We start from the raw sequence: 15,498 nt of genomic DNA on the forward strand, positions 1-15,498 counted from the left end.
GACGGCTTTTGTTTGGCCCCAACATAATTCATTGTCCTATATGCATCACAACGGCAGGAAGAGGGAACATTCATCAGGATTAAACCTGATAGTATTGGAGGATTGTTATTCGTTTATTTCCATGGCAAAAATTTACAAAATGGTTACTTGACTGGCCCCGCATAATGACAATATAGGCTAAAAGTGGGAATGGTAGTTTTAATGAAAAGAATGGCACTGGTGTTTCGTTAAAGTGAGACAATTAGAAACGGAATCACTTGCCTAAAGAGATAATACCTTTATGCCTTGTCTGTTTGCAACCCCCAAAATCCGAATAGGGGTCTCCAATTCATATGCAAAATTTTAAGAACCTCCGGTTTTATTTAGTGACGTATATAAATCCCAGAATCATTAAAAATCGTAACCTGAGCGGACAGCTTCCAGAAGATAGTTGGTTGACACTATGGCTATATCTACAGTTAGTTGCCAGATCAGGCAGGTTGACGCACGGCCAGTTTTCACCATAGACAGAATCCTTGGGTTGGACTTGGACAGGCAAGAACTACGCAATGTGTCCCTGAAGCTGTATCGACCATGGACAGGTCAAATATTATTTATTTGCATTGTAGCCATTATGTCGTTGTAGACTAAACCTGTCGTCATTGTCTGTTGAGTTATATTGGGTTCTGTCTGGATTTCAGAGTTGGAAACAACCAAACAGAGAAGTCACATTACAGTAAAAGGATCATCGAAGTCTTCGTCGGAGATTAAGAGAAAAGAAGAGGAACATAAACTCAACTGTAAACACTTTACAGAGTCCCACAGGAGAACATTGAATTGGTACATCGGGCGCAGGCCGCGGACGGCATTCAGTAGTGCACAGGTAAAAATACACTTTTAGGCACATTTTTCATGACACTTTGATACAAAGCGATTTTCGTAGCAGGTTAGGAGAGCATTTTCGCTTTAAAAGCTTCCGCATGCTTCGGTTTGGCTGGCTCCTAGCATACTCTCTTAAAATACCACTGAAAAACGATAAAAAGCGGCAATAGTGCTGTTTGTCCTTCTTGAGACGCTATAGCCAGTATTCACTTCCTCAAAATACTAAAAATGAACCCAGTTAATAAGATCATTCGAGAACTCTGTCATACATTTTTGACGGTTTTTGCCGAGGAGATCTTAGTCACACAATTTTACATCAAACTACGATGTTTGGTGCAGTATTTCTCAAGTGAAAAAAATGTGCATGAAAACAAGTCGTCTATCATTGAATGACAACAAACACTTAATTGAAGAATCCCTACTGTTGACCAATGACCGACGAAAGAGCATAGACTTCGGTTCCGAACTTCGGCTTGCCTGGAGAGAAAAAAACCTCTACGAGGACTAAAATCCCTTCCTAATATATGCACGATCTATTCTGAACATTTTCGAATGGCAAGCATGCAGACAGGCGCTTTAACCCTAACTTGTTTCCCTAACGTTAACATCAGTCTCCTAACATCCTACGTTAATTCTCCTAACCTGCTGCGTAAGTTCAGCTAATACCTTCTATAAAAATCTCACTTCTGTGTGGAAGTGGTGTGAAAAGAGTGTTTCTCTAAATTTTACACACAACTGTGCCCAATGGCATATAGGTTCCATGTGTAGTGAGTGACATAACATTCCACGAACAAAATATTGATTGATAGAGATATTATAAATCAACTTTTAAAAAGCATTTCTGATTTACATCTCATTGACATATCCTGTAGGCCTATGTTTTCACATTTTTTGGGGGGCTGTGATAGTTAATGTTATTCACTTTGTGACAGATGTTTTTGTGAAAATAACAAAAATACAATTTGATTGTATGATTGATATATCTTCTTGGGCTCCGTGCAGATTGAGGTCCTGGAGAGTGTGTTCCTCATCAACTCCTACCCGGGTATTGGCATCAGAGAAGAATTGGCACAGAGACTGCAACTGGAGGAGGACAGAATACAGGTAGGCATTATAAACTAGTAACACTTACGGTTGTTCTTATACATGTGCAGTTGCACTGTAATTGTTGTTGAATAGTTATTAAGTAGCACATTACTTATTGCGTTGTAATAGAATACAGAAGTGAAATAAGGACTGTTATTTATTCATCTGAACTCAACTATGCAATTACGGAATTATAAAGTAACAACATGCTAATAAAAAGTTGTTAGCAGAGTAAATACTGGATAGTCTTATACAAAAACATTGTTTTAGTTGATAAACTAAGGTAAACTATTTACACCACAAAGGTTGTTCTAAAGAGCTCTATATGCACTGTTCTCCACAGATTTGGTTCCAGAATCGCAGGGCCAAGCTGAAACGTTCTCACAGAGAGTCACAGTTCCTCATGGTGAAAAAAGCCTTTGCAGATCTTAAGGACAAAGAAGATGATTAATGCTAAAACAAGGACACAAAAAGATTTACAGTACTTTTATTCTAGGGATCTCTCTCACTCTCTCTCTGGTATATGTCTAATATATTATATTGTGTAAATGTCAATTTGTCTAGGGTATCTACACATTTTAATAAACAGATCAGATCATTGACAAACAAAAAGGCCTACCTTTGCAAGTGGTTCATAATTTGCGTTCATGTTCTTTTCACCATCCGGCAGCAATATTGGTGACGTTCTTTTTCCCCCAAAATATAATTATCATGGGAAGAAATGTCAGGTCATTCATTTAGTTTGCAGTGGGTGTTGTGTTGCCGATGAACACCCTAAGTGTTCATCCCAAATGGCACCCTGTGCCCTATATCCCTCAAACGCAACTCTGGACCTCGAAGCCAGTTCCACTGCTTTTCCATTTTTTTCCCCTTCTAATCATGGACTGATTTAGCACCAGGTGGGTGCAATTAAGTATCAGGTAGAACAGAAAACCAGCAGGCTCCAGACGTCGTAGGGTCAGAGTTGAATACCCCTTCCCTATATAGTGCACTACTTTTGTTCAGGGCATGGCCCATAGGGCTCTGGTCAAAAGCAGCACACTATGGAATAGGCTGTCAATTGGGACGCAAACAGAGATAATCTCTGCTTAGCGACAATTTTATTGTTTGAGAAACGCCCCTGCAGGAACTAATCTGTCTCCTTCAGACTGAATTAGTTGAGCCACAGCAAGGCCATTAAGTTGAGGGAAGTAGAGACAAAGGAGCAGCAGGGAGGCAGCCAGCCCTGCAGGCATCAGGAAGGAGACGATATAAAGGTGTAGGGAAAGAGTTCTAAAAGAAAGAAAGAAACTTAAATTTAAATCTCTAGTGCATGCTGTTTGATTTGATTGCTTCATCACTGGCCTATATGATGTTTGACCAAATTTCAGATAATTGCATTTATGCGTGGCAGATACCAGTATCTCTCAAATTAACTAAAGAAGTAGGCCCATATATACAGTGCCATGAAGAAGTACCAAATTGTCATAGCTTTACTTTTACTCAAGTATCTTAGAAAATGACTCAAGTAAAGTGAAAGTCACCCAGTAAAATCCTACTGAAGTAAAAGTTGTTCAAACAAATTGGTTTCAAATATACTTAAGTATCAAAAGTAAAAGTATAAATCATTTCAAATTCCTTCTATTAAGCTAAACAGACAGCATTATTTTCTTGTTTTTTTTATTTACGGATAACCAGGGGCATACTCCGACATAATTTACAAACAAAGTATTTGTGTTTAGTGAGTCCACCAGATCAGATGCAGTAGGGATGACCAGAGATTTTCTCTTTAAGTGTGTGAATTAGACATTTTCCCTGTCCTGCTAAGCATTCAAAATGTAACGAGTACTTTTGGGTGTTAGGGGAAATGTATGGAGTAAAAAGTATATTATTTTCTTTAGGAATGGAGTGAAGTAAAAGTAGTCAAAAATATAAATAGTAAAGTACAGATACCCAAAAAACAACTCACCTCCCTCTGCAACTGGATCCTGGACTTCCTGACAGGCCGCCCCCAGGTGGTAAGAGTAGGCAACAACACGTCTGCCACGCTGATCCTTAACACTTGGCCCCTCAGGGGTGTGTACGTAGTCCCCTATATAACAGGGGGTGTCAGAGGAAAGCCCATAAGATTGTCAGAGACTCCAGTCACCCAAGTTATAGACTGTTTTCTCTGCTACCGCACGGCAAGCGGTACTGGAGGGCCAAGTCTAGAACCAAAAGGCTCCTCAACAGCTTCTACCTCCAAGCCATAAGACTTCTGAGCAATTCATAAAATCGCAGTGCAGAGATGCTTCTTATAGTTACAGCCATCTCATGTGAAGTGCAGAGAGGCCTCTTATAGTTACAGCCATCTCATGTGAAGTGCAGATATGCTTCTTATAGTTACAGCCATCTCATGTGAAGTGTAGAGATGCTTCTTATAGTTACAGCCATCTCATGTGAAGTGCAGAGGCCTCTTATAGTTACAGCCATCTCATGTGAAGTGCAGAGGCCTCTTATAGTTACAACCATCTCATGTGAAGTGCAGAGGCCTCTTATAGTTACAGCCATCTAATGTGAATTGCAGAGAGGCCTCATAGTTACAGCCATCTAATGTGAAGTGCAGAGGCCTCTTATAGTTACAGCCATCTAATGTGAAGTGCAGAGATGCTTCGTATAGTTACAGCCATCTCATGTGAAGTGCAGAGAGGCCTCTTATAGTTACAGCCATCTAATGTGAAGTGCATTACATTGACACCCCCCCCCCCCCCCCCCTCCCCTCCCTTCTGTACACTGCTGCTACTCGCTGTTTGTTTGTTACGTATGCATAGTCACTTCACCCCCACCTACATGTACAGATTACTTCAACTAGCCTGTACCCCAGCACACTGACTCGGTACGGGTGCCCCCTGTATATAGCCTCGTTATTCTTACTGTGTTACTTTTTATTCTTACTTTTAATTGAAGTCTACTTGGTAAATATTTTCTTCTTCTTGAACTGCACTGTTGGTAAGTAAGCATTTCATGATAAAGTCTACACTTGTTGTATTCGACGCATGTGACAAATAAAGTTTGATTTGAAAAAGTCAAGGGGTCTGAATACATTCCAAAGGCACTGTAATAACATGGTACACTGTTAAACTATCAACAGCCTCTCTGATTATTGACTTGTCCTAAGGAGAAGTTTACATCCTGTCTGATGACTGTCACATCCAACGATCAATCTATCCATCCAACCATCCATCCGCCCATCCATCCATCCATATACCCATCCTTCCTTCCTTCCTTCCTTCCTTACTTCCTTCCTTCCTTCCTTCCATCCATCCATCCATACACCCATCCATGCTGTTACGTTCCCCAGTTTCTGTGTTGTGTGTTTGTATGTGTGTGTGTATTTCAGGAAATGGAATCCTGGATTCTTCAAGCAGCTGATTGGTCGGTCCCATAGCTGATTGGAGCTCTGACCCCGCCCTCTCGTCAGGGGAAACAGCTGGATCTTCAATTACCAACTCCTTCTGCAGCTTGAAAAGCCAGTGTTCCTTTGTATCCTTCTTTGTATGTCCTGTGTTGGTTGTCGGTCTGTTTAAGTTGTTTAAAGTATTTTGTATGAATATGCTATTATTGCCTGACACTGGTTGCTTGCAGAAACCATGTACCCAAAACCTCCATGAAATAAAACTGGTGGACAAATATAACATGATACACTGCCTGATCTGATCTCTTCCAACAACAATTCAAAACTGAGAAAATGGTGGGGGGGAGAGAAAGGGAGGGCAAAGGAGAGGGGGAAAAAGAGACTGAAAGGTGACAGATTTTGACGTGAAGTGAGACAGGATTACCATGGTAATGACAGCCTATTACCCAATGGGAATATTTTGTGTTGTTGCCGACAGCGACAGAGCCATGAGGGGAACGTGTGTGTACTCATTAGAGCTGTGTTGGTGCAGGTTAGTTCCAATTCCTGTAGTTAAACACTGCCTTTGAACTGTTAATAGAACCCTGAAACCCAACCAGGCCTTAAAACACAGGGAGAGATGGAGAGGGCTAGAGCGGGGTGGAGAGGAGAGGGACGTATAGAGGGAGGGAGGAAGAACAGAGGAGATTGAACACACACACCTATCTAAGGTAATGAAGCGTGGCTTCATAAACATGGACCTGCTGACCTCTTTGACAGACAGCTCTCAGCCAATCATAGCTCTGACACACATGCACCCGCTAGTCCTGCAGGTTCAGAGGTGAGTTTGTGTGTTGTGTGTATGCATGTGTGTGTCAGTGCCATGTCAGCAGTATCTGATTAGGATTTGATGTAACAGTTGTTTTAGTTTTGAGGTAGTCATACGCAATGGGTTGCCTATATTACACACCCAGTCTGGAAGGAGGAGAGGGAGAGGAGAGGGGGAGGTAGAGAGGAGGAGAGGGGGATGAGGTGAGGGAGGGAGAGGGAAGTTGCCTGGGTTGGCTCTTTATTTATTTCTGTTTACAGAGTCAGGCTAGAGAGACAGAAGACAATACCTCCATTACTACACACAAAACCTAATTATTCCACACCCAGCCTCCCACCCGCCCAGCCACCCAGCCACTGAGGTCTAAGTAACCACACCTGTCTTTCTGCCCACAGTCTCCTCCTGCCCCAGGCTGATAACCTCTCCTCCTCCTCCAGATGGTGAAGCATGATTCATCACTCCAGAGAACGCGTTTCCACTGCTCCAGAGTCCAATGGCAGTGAGCTTTACACCACTCCAGCCGACGCTTGAAATTGCGGATGGTGATCTAGCCTTGTGTGTGGCTGCTTGGCCATGGAAACCCATTTTATGAAGCAGTTTGGAACATTGTAGTAAGTGTTGCAACCGAGGACAGAAATACCCGAATCCACTAGTTTGAGGGGTGTCCACATACTTGGGTATATATAGTGTATATAATCACACACAGACCTGCTATATATATATATATATATATATATATATATACACACACACACACACACACACACACACACACACACACACACACACACACACACACACACACACACACACACACACACACACACACACACACACGGTTTCCTATGAATGAGTGTGCTATAAGGCAAACGTTGGCTACTTTGAAGAATCTAAATTATAAAATATATTTTGATTTGTTTAACACTTTTTGGTTACTACATGATTCCATATGTGTAATTTAATAGTTTTGATGTCTTCATGTCTTCATGTCTTTTCTACAGTGTAGAAAATAGTCAAAATAAAGAAAAACCCTTGAATGAGTAGGTTTGTCCAAACATTTGACTGGTACTTTATATATTTATTGTTTTTGTAAAAAAGAAAGAAAATGCTGGTGGGGAAACAAACTCATGGTGTCTGTCAGACCATGAGATATCCCGAAAAATCGGTCTTCTCACAAAATTGTCCTTAGCATCCAAACGGTTTGGCCTACAAACTATTATGACCCCTCTATGGACACAACCCCCACAAGCATCTTGGGAATTGGGAATTGTCTGAAGTTGATACAGCTGATCTGCCAACTTCTGTCTGTAGTGTCCGAACAGTTTAGACTCTGTGGGAAGGTGAAACTCTCACGAACACGTACATGTCAGTTTCTTTTGCTCTAGGACAACCACATGCCTCACAAGACTCGTATATAGGTCCCCCAGAACCCCATGAATGGAAATGTGGAGACTGTTTAGTGCCAAAAATAAGGGGTTAATTACATGTACAAAAATAAGAAATGTTTCCTGATCTTTCTAATACCTCTCAGATATCGGATAGACACTTCAGAACAAACATCTTTTAGATTTGTTTTTGGGACTATCTGTTGTTCCGTGTAGTAAATATGTTATTCAATGCGTTTGTACGGGCTAATAGCAGTAAGGCCTAAAAAATGTTCATTAAATTAAAACAATTATATCTTTTTTTTTTTATAATTCAAGGGATCTGAAAATTCTCTATCAAATAGCTAAATTATCCTTGGTATCACTTTTAGTACATGAGAAAAATGTTTCATGATTATTTTAAGGATTAGCATTACATAGTTCAAATAAGGTGAATTGTTAATAGTTTCCCTGAGTGTGCCACGGGTCCTGTTTTCATCCTGGGACCTCTTTTTATTTATATATATTTTTAATTTGAGTCATTTAGCAGACGCTCTGATCCAGAGCAACTAACAATTAGTGCATTCATTTTAAGATTGCTAGGTGAGACAATAACACATCACAATCATATCAAGTACATTTTCCTTCAACAAAGTATTTATCAGCAAAGTCAGTGCTAGTAGGAAAAGACAAGTGCTGTGAGAGTTACTTAAGATACTCTTCAAAGAAGTAGGGGTTTCAGATGTACTTGGAACATGGGCAGGGACACGGCTGTCCTGACTTTACCCGAGCTGCCCCTATGGGAGCTGCCCTCCCATAGGGCAGCTCGGTAAAGTCAGGACAGCCGGGACTCGGGAGGGCCAAGAGACCAGAGGTGGCGGAACGGAGTGCTCGGGGGGTGACATGGGAGAACTTAAAAATGTTGAACACCAGGTTGGCTGCGGCATTCTGGATAACTTGCTGTGGTTTGATGGCACAAGCGGGGAGCCTAGCCAACAGAGAGTTGCAGTTGTCTAGATGGGCGTTGACAAGTGCCTGGATTAGGAACTGTGTTGCTTCCTGTGTGAGGTAAGGTCATACTGTAAGGATGTTCTAGAGCATGGAATTGCAGGGGCGAGTCACTGCTTGGATATTTGAAGAGAATGACAGGGTGTTGTCCAGGGTCACACTAAGTGTCTTGGTACTCTGGGAGGGGGACGCCGTGGAGTTGTCAACCGTGATGGAGAGGTCTTGGAGAGGGCAGGCCTTCCCCGGGATGAAGAGCAGCTCTGTTTTGTTGAGCTTGAGGTGGTGGGCCAACATCCGAGCTGAGATGTCTGCCAGGCATGCAGAGTTGCGTGCCGCCACCTGGGTGTCAAAAAGGGAGAAGGAGAAGAGTAGTTGAGTTTTATCCGGGGCCTCGCAGGGCCCTTCACCAAGTCTCGCAAAAATACATTTAAAAAATGTCCTGATCAGAAACGATCAATATTCCCCAATTACAACTGAAATAGCAATATTTTCTATATTAATTTAAACTGTGTTCTTACTCTTAACAGTTTAGAAAGTCACAGCTACACCCCTTCTTTAACTAAATTGAAATGTCAAAACCCATTATTCTATCACCACGCTTGGCTAGTACATGGTCTTGAATAAATAAAACAATTATGCCCTATTAACTTTTTAAAAAAGGAGTCAAGGCACTTCTTACTTGGTTACACAATTTAATTGCAGTATTAATTCATAAAATAATTCAGTTACATTCAAAATATGATGGAAAATATGACAATAACTTTAACCTCTATGTTATAGCACTTGGGCTATAGTCAGCAAAGATGAGGAGTTGAACTGATAGTGCCTTATAACTCAAATTCTTACCTGATGACCTGTTCGTCCTTTAACCTGCCTCAACATGGGCGGTGCTCTCTCTCTCACTCTCTCTACTGCCCGTCTTTGACCCCTGCCATAATCATTAGACCAAATACTATTATCATATGACTGCATCACATATGCAGCAGCACCTCCAGTACCCTCCTACTGATATACAAACAACATTATTTGGGTAAAAATAATCCTAATTATAGTTAATTTCCATTATCAATTGGTTATTTTATTTATTGTTTGATAACATTTCAACAAAAAAGGGGGGGAAAAAGCTGTAGCCTAGCCTACGATAGATCTATTATTAAAGCTTATTTCAAGTGACATGGGTCCATAAAAATATCTATATTCTTATTTTAAATTGCTATTGTAGAAATAGACTTGTCATATGTTATTATTAATTAATAGCTAGGAATGGAAATCCCCTCAGCATTACTGATTCATTCCGAAGCCAATGGAAAAGGTACCCTTCCTTACTTTGGTTTACTGGGTCGGCCTACATTAAAAGGCTTCTGGTGCCTTCTATTGACCACATCAATACACTGGTACATTTTTGGGCGGGCTATTTTAAAAAGGTAAAAGCCTGTCTGTCTTTATTAGAAATGTTCTGGGGGACTGGGAATATAGTGCTCAACATCTGAAATATTGGCTAAATAACTCAAAAGCATAATAAATCATCCTACAATGTAAAGCCTATTGTCTTATCAGTCACTCTAATAGTCTAACATTTGTAACAAGCTTTATACAAAATCTCAGCAAATCTTACAATTTGTATACATTAAAATGTGTACAAAATTGACATTTTTGACAAAGAAAATGTGTCAGCTAAATTTGTAAACCTCCCGCTCCATCTGTCTTGGAACATGTAGTTCTTCGCAGATGGATCTACATATGAACTACACATCCCTACACCCGCGTTAGTTACCATAGCAGCGAGAGTTTAATTTGTGTTCCGCCATGGCTATCAGTCCGTCTAGAGTTTTCGCTGCTTTATTACCCGCGGGAGATATTTACCGGGACGAAAACGAACCAGGGATGGGGGGACACACGGTTACCGTTCAGCGAACCCAGAACAGCGCGCGAGAGGTCCAGGTGACTGGGAGCGCAGAGGTCTCGTGCCCAGCCGACCGCGCTACTGTTTCCGTTAGTTTCAAAAACAGCAAGGAGTCGGTGAACGACGTCACCAACAGCATCTCGAGGAGAGTAGAGTACATTCTACAGACCCTGAGACAACACCATGTCAAGGTAATTTGGAGTTCATACAACCATAGACATCCTATTAAATTATTAGATGGGCTATGTCATAAAGCCTTTAAAGTTCCAGAATGGCTTTGAAAATGGCAGCCATATTGTTCAGGGACAAATCCAAAACAGTAATTGGAATGAATGGCAGTAGAGACTTAATCCTGATTATACTTATGCAGAAAAATAAAAGTAAGGCATGTGATATATCAGAACTGGTGTAATAGAATTGTCAACCTAGAATAGTCATACAATTATATATACAGTTTATAAGTGTTTTATACAAATGCTCTGTATAAATATCCTCTAAAATATGTAAACAGACCATAAATGTATACATTTTAGTTCTTGGAAAGCTGTCAGTGCTATTGTATGATACAAGTATTTCTTACGAGTACTTGATACAGGTGGTTGTTACAAGTATTTGATACAAGTACTTGTTGCATTTACAACTTGTCTAAGTTCTATAATCAACTGATTTCCTCCAGTGCATGTATGGGTGTGGATTGACTGCATTGTTTGAATGGAATATTGGCATATTGGCAGTTAATTATAAAAATAAATCTATGGAATCATTCCTCTAAAACGGTCTGCCTAGCTAGCTAACAAACATACAGTGCAGATACATTCTTCAAATTCATTATTTTACACATATCTTATCACAGCACTGGCAAACCAGGGTTGACCAACTCAATGTTTTTTTTGTTTGGACCCCGGCAGCAGCTAATTGGGGATCCTAATAAATACAAAACAATGACCAAAATGTCTGACATTTATCCCATCATATGAAGGCTCATGTCTATTCTAGTATTATAATTCCTAATTATATTAGTTCAAAGAACTTGTAATATGGATATATTGGCATATAGGCCTAAAACAATTCAATAGGGTATCTATTGCTATTGGTTGGATAGGTAATTTCATATCCCAGCTGTGTAATTCAGTATTTCAACTCCAGGCCTCCAGTACCCCCAAAAGCACACATGTTTTTGTAGCCCCAGACAAGCACACCTGATTCAACTTGTCAACTAATCATCAAGCCCTCAATGAGTTGAATCGTCTGCGGATATAACTAGAATGTGTGCTGGATTGTTGGGGGTACTGGAGGACAGGAGGTGGGCAACTGGTGTAGTGCAATGCCAGTGACATTGACAGACAGACACGGGGCAAACATACAGTCAGCACACTGACTGACTGACACAGCTGTCTAATCACTATTAAGTAGGATGTTTGAAGATGTCTCTCCTCCCTCCTCTCCACTCTTCATCTTCTCCTCTCACCCTGCAGGGGGAAGAGTTGACAGTGACGAGACACATCTACAGAGCTGATGACCTTTACCACATGGAGGCTCTGGTAGGTTCCCTGTGCTGAAATCCCTAAATTTGTATGTACAGACTGAAGTAGACCGTGCATTAACATGGGAAAGGAATGGAGACGGGTCTACGAAGTGTTGGGAATTATATTCTAGTCCATGCCTACTGTGAGAAGTCCAGCATATAGTATCAATCATGTGCAGCTCACCCTGCACTAACATAAATAACATGAGCATATCTACTTCTGCTAAGCGTCCCAGTAAAGCAATAAAAACAAGTAAGCATCCCATAAGAAAAGTGCTAAAAAAATAGCCCACATCAACATATGTACCTGTTGCGTCGAGCAATCCCGTATCCGGGAGCGTAATTATAGCCTCAAGCTCATTACCATAACGCAACGTTAACTATTCATGAAAATCGCAAATGAAATGAAATAAATATATTGGCTCACAAGCTTAGCCTTTTGTTAACAACACTGTCATCTCAGATTTTCAAAATATGCTTTTCAACCATAGCTACACAAGCATTTGTGTAAGAGTATTGATAGCTAGCATAGCATTAAGCCTAGCATTCAGCAGGCAACATTTTCACAAAAACAAGAAAAGCATTCAAATAAAATAATTTACCTTTGAAGAACTTCGGATGTTTTCAATGAGGAGACTCTCAGTTAGATAGCAAATGTTCAGTTTTTCCAAAAATATTATTTGTGTAGGAGAAATCGCTCCGTTTTGTTCATCACGTTTGGCTAAGAAAAAAACACGAAAATTCAGTCATTACAACGCCAAACTTTTTTCCAAATTAACTCCATAATATCGACATAAACATGGTAAACGTTGTTTAGAATCAATCCTCAAGGTGTTTTTCACATATCTATTCGATGATAAGTCATTCGTGGCAGTTTGGTTTCTCCTCTGAAGCAAATGGTAAAATACATGCAGCTGGAGATTACGCAATAATTGCAACGGAGGACACCAGACGGAGCACCTGGTAAATGTAGTTAGTCTCTTATGGTCAATCTTCCAATGATATGCCTACAAATACGTCACAATGCTGCAGACACCTTGGGGAAACGACAGAAAGTGTAGGCTCATTCCTTGCGCATTCACAGCCATATAAGGAGACATTGGAACAAAGCGCATTCAAAATCTGGGGCATTTCCTGTTTGAAATTTCATCTTGGTTTCACCTGTAGCATCAGTTCTGTGGCACTCACAGATAATATCTTTGCAGATTTGGAAATGTCAGAGTGTTTTCTTTCCAAAGCTGTCAATTATATGCATAGTCGAGCATCTTTTCGTGACAAAATATCTTGTTTAAAACGGGAAAGTTTTTTTATCAAAAAATTAAAAGAGCGCCCCCTATATCGAAGAGAAACAAGGTTCATGAAATCCGTGGTGGAAAAAGTAACCAATTGTCATACTTGAGTAAAAGTAAAGATACCTTAATAGAAAATGACTCAAGTAAAAGTGAGTCACCCAGTAAAATACTAATTGAGTAAGTCTAAAAGTATTTGGTTTTAAATATACTTAAGTATCAAAAGTACATGTAATTGCTAAAATATACTTTATCAAAAGTAAGAGTAATATCATTTCTAATTCCTTATATAAAGCAAACCAGATGGCATCATTTTCTTTTTTTAACGGATAGCCAGGGGCATGCTCCAAAACTCAAGACATAATTTACAAACAAAGTATGTTTTTAGTGAGTCTGCCAGATCAGAGGCAGTAGGGATGACCAGGGATGTGCTCGTTCTCTTGATAAATGTGTGAATTAGGCAATTTTCCTGTCCTGCTAAGCATTCAAAACTCAACGAGTACTTTTGGGTGTCAGGGAAAATGTATGGAGTAAAAAGTACATTTTCTTTTGGAATGTAATGAAGTAAAAGTAATCAAAAATACCCCCAAAAAACTACCTAAGTAGTAGTTTCAAACACTAGGCTACCATGGTAGGGTAGCCTAGTGGTTAGAGCGTTGGACTAGTAACCGCAAGGTTGCAAGTTCAACTATGTCATTCTGCCCCTGAACAGGCAGTTAACCCACTGAACCCATTGAAAATAAGAATTTGTTCTTAACTGACTTGCCTAGTTAAATAAAGGTTAAATAGAAATGCCAATGGTGTTGCTGTTTATATTCAGAACCACATTCCTGTAAATATTAGAGAGGATCTCATGTTAAATACTGTTGAAGTAATATGTACAAATTAAATGTGTCTTCTGCATTTAACCCAACCCCTCTGAATCAGAGGTGCTGTCTTAATCGACATCATCTTCAGAGCCCGGGGAACAGTGGAATAACTGCCTTGCTCAGGATGGCAGATTTATACCTTGTCAGCTAGGGGATTCAATCCAGCAACCTTTTGGACCAACGTTGAGGGAGAGGTTGTTGTCCTTGCGCCACACGGGCAGGTCTCTGACCTCCTCCCTATAAGCTTTCTCATTGTTGTCTATGATTAGGCCCACCACTGTTGTGTCATCAGCAAACTTAATGGTGTTGGAAGGGACTGAGCACGCACCCCTGAGGGGCTCCCGTGTTGAGGAGCAGTGTGGCGGATGTGTTGTTACCTAACCTTACCACCTGGGGGCGGCCCGTCAGGAAGTACAAGATCCAGTTGCAGAGGGAGGTGTTTAGTCCCAGTGTCCTTAGCTTAGTGATGAGCTTTGAGGACACTATGGTGTTGAACGCTGAGCTGTATTAAAGGACTAGCATTTTCACATAGGTGTTCCTTTTGTCCAGGTGTGAAAGGGCAGTGTGGAGTGCAATAGAGATTGCATCATCTGTGAATCTGTTGGTGCGGTATGCAAATTGGAGTGGGTCTAGGGTTTCTGGGAAAATGGTGTTTGAGCCATGGCCAGCCTTTCAAAGCATTTTTGTTTTAACCTTTATTTAACTTGGCAAGTCAGTTAAGAACAAATTCTTATTTTCAATGACGGCCTAGGAACAGTGGGTTAACTGCCTGTGTAGGGGCAGAACAACAGATTTGTACCTTGTCAGCTCGGGGATTCAAACTAGCGACCTTTCGGTTACTAGCCCAACAATCTTACCGCTGTGGGTGTGTGTTTTTACAGGTGATGGTGGTGTTCTCAGACTTTGGTCAGATGGAGAGAGTGTGTATTGTTCTGTTGGAGAAGCTGGATAAGAGTGTGTGTGTCAGCACACCTCACTTCTACCACAGTGAAGAGTGTCTCGGCCTATTGAGGTAACACACGCACACGCACACACACACATGTACACACACTATACTATCATAATAATGTGTGTATGTGTCCAGGCGGAGCGTGTGTGTAGCAGCAGTAGAGAATGCTCGTCTGAAGGCGTCTGAGATGAGCAGCATGCTGGGACAGACTCTGGGGCACCCCCTACTGGTCAGAGAGGAAGAGGCCACGGAGAGAGATGGAGGGAGAGAAGGAGGAGAGGGGGTACACAGGCCTAGCATCAGTGCGACCTCTCGTGTGTTTGTCACCTTTAACCTCCGACACAAAGACAGAACCAGGAAGAAGATTTGAAGACTACATTACCCATCTACCCTGTCAGCACAGTGCAAACACACACTCCCTCACAATCACACTGTAGATATGAAGACAAAGACGAGGATGGAC

General features: G+C 41.0%; 2 protein-coding genes across 2 annotated transcripts; both read left to right on the top strand.

The window, feature by feature from the left end:
* Positions 1-52: 52 nt before the first annotated feature.
* LOC139371396 (homeobox protein ANF-1-like) lies at positions 53-4,996 on the top strand. Its single transcript, XM_071111783.1, has 4 exons — positions 53-581; positions 681-862; positions 1,864-1,965; positions 2,291-4,996. The coding sequence occupies exons 1-4, from the start codon at positions 443-445 to the stop codon at positions 2,396-2,398; spliced, it is 531 nt and encodes a 176-aa protein (XP_070967884.1). The 5' UTR covers positions 53-442; the 3' UTR covers positions 2,399-4,996.
* Positions 4,997-10,194: 5,198 nt separating this feature from the next.
* LOC139371397 (interleukin-1 receptor-associated kinase 1 binding protein 1) lies at positions 10,195-15,445 on the top strand. The gene is made up of 4 exons (XM_071111784.1): positions 10,195-10,594; positions 11,879-11,944; positions 14,968-15,098; positions 15,171-15,445. The coding sequence occupies exons 1-4, from the start codon at positions 10,307-10,309 to the stop codon at positions 15,403-15,405; spliced, it is 720 nt and encodes a 239-aa protein (XP_070967885.1). The 5' UTR covers positions 10,195-10,306; the 3' UTR covers positions 15,406-15,445.
* Positions 15,446-15,498: the final 53 nt, after the last annotated feature.

This window comes from Oncorhynchus clarkii, chromosome 17 (assembly GCF_045791955.1).
Source record: "Oncorhynchus clarkii lewisi isolate Uvic-CL-2024 chromosome 17, UVic_Ocla_1.0, whole genome shotgun sequence".
Lineage (NCBI taxonomy): Eukaryota > Metazoa > Chordata > Actinopteri > Salmoniformes > Salmonidae > Oncorhynchus > Oncorhynchus clarkii.

Coding starts and splice junctions, on each gene's coding strand:
- LOC139371397 (XM_071111784.1), top strand. CDS start 10,307: ATGGCTATCAGTCCGTCTAGAGTTTTCGCTGCTTTATTACCCGCGGGA. Junction 10,595..11,878: donor TGAGACAACACCATGTCAAG/GTAATTTGGAGT, acceptor CTCACCCTGCAG/GGGGAAGAGTTGACAGTGAC. Junction 15,099..15,170: donor GAGTGTCTCGGCCTATTGAG/GTAACACACGCA, acceptor GTATGTGTCCAG/GCGGAGCGTGTGTGTAGCAG.
- LOC139371396 (XM_071111783.1), top strand. CDS start 443: ATGGCTATATCTACAGTTAGTTGCCAGATCAGGCAGGTTGACGCACGG. Junction 863..1,863: donor CGGCATTCAGTAGTGCACAG/GTAAAAATACAC, acceptor GGCTCCGTGCAG/ATTGAGGTCCTGGAGAGTGT. Junction 1,966..2,290: donor TGGAGGAGGACAGAATACAG/GTAGGCATTATA, acceptor TGTTCTCCACAG/ATTTGGTTCCAGAATCGCAG.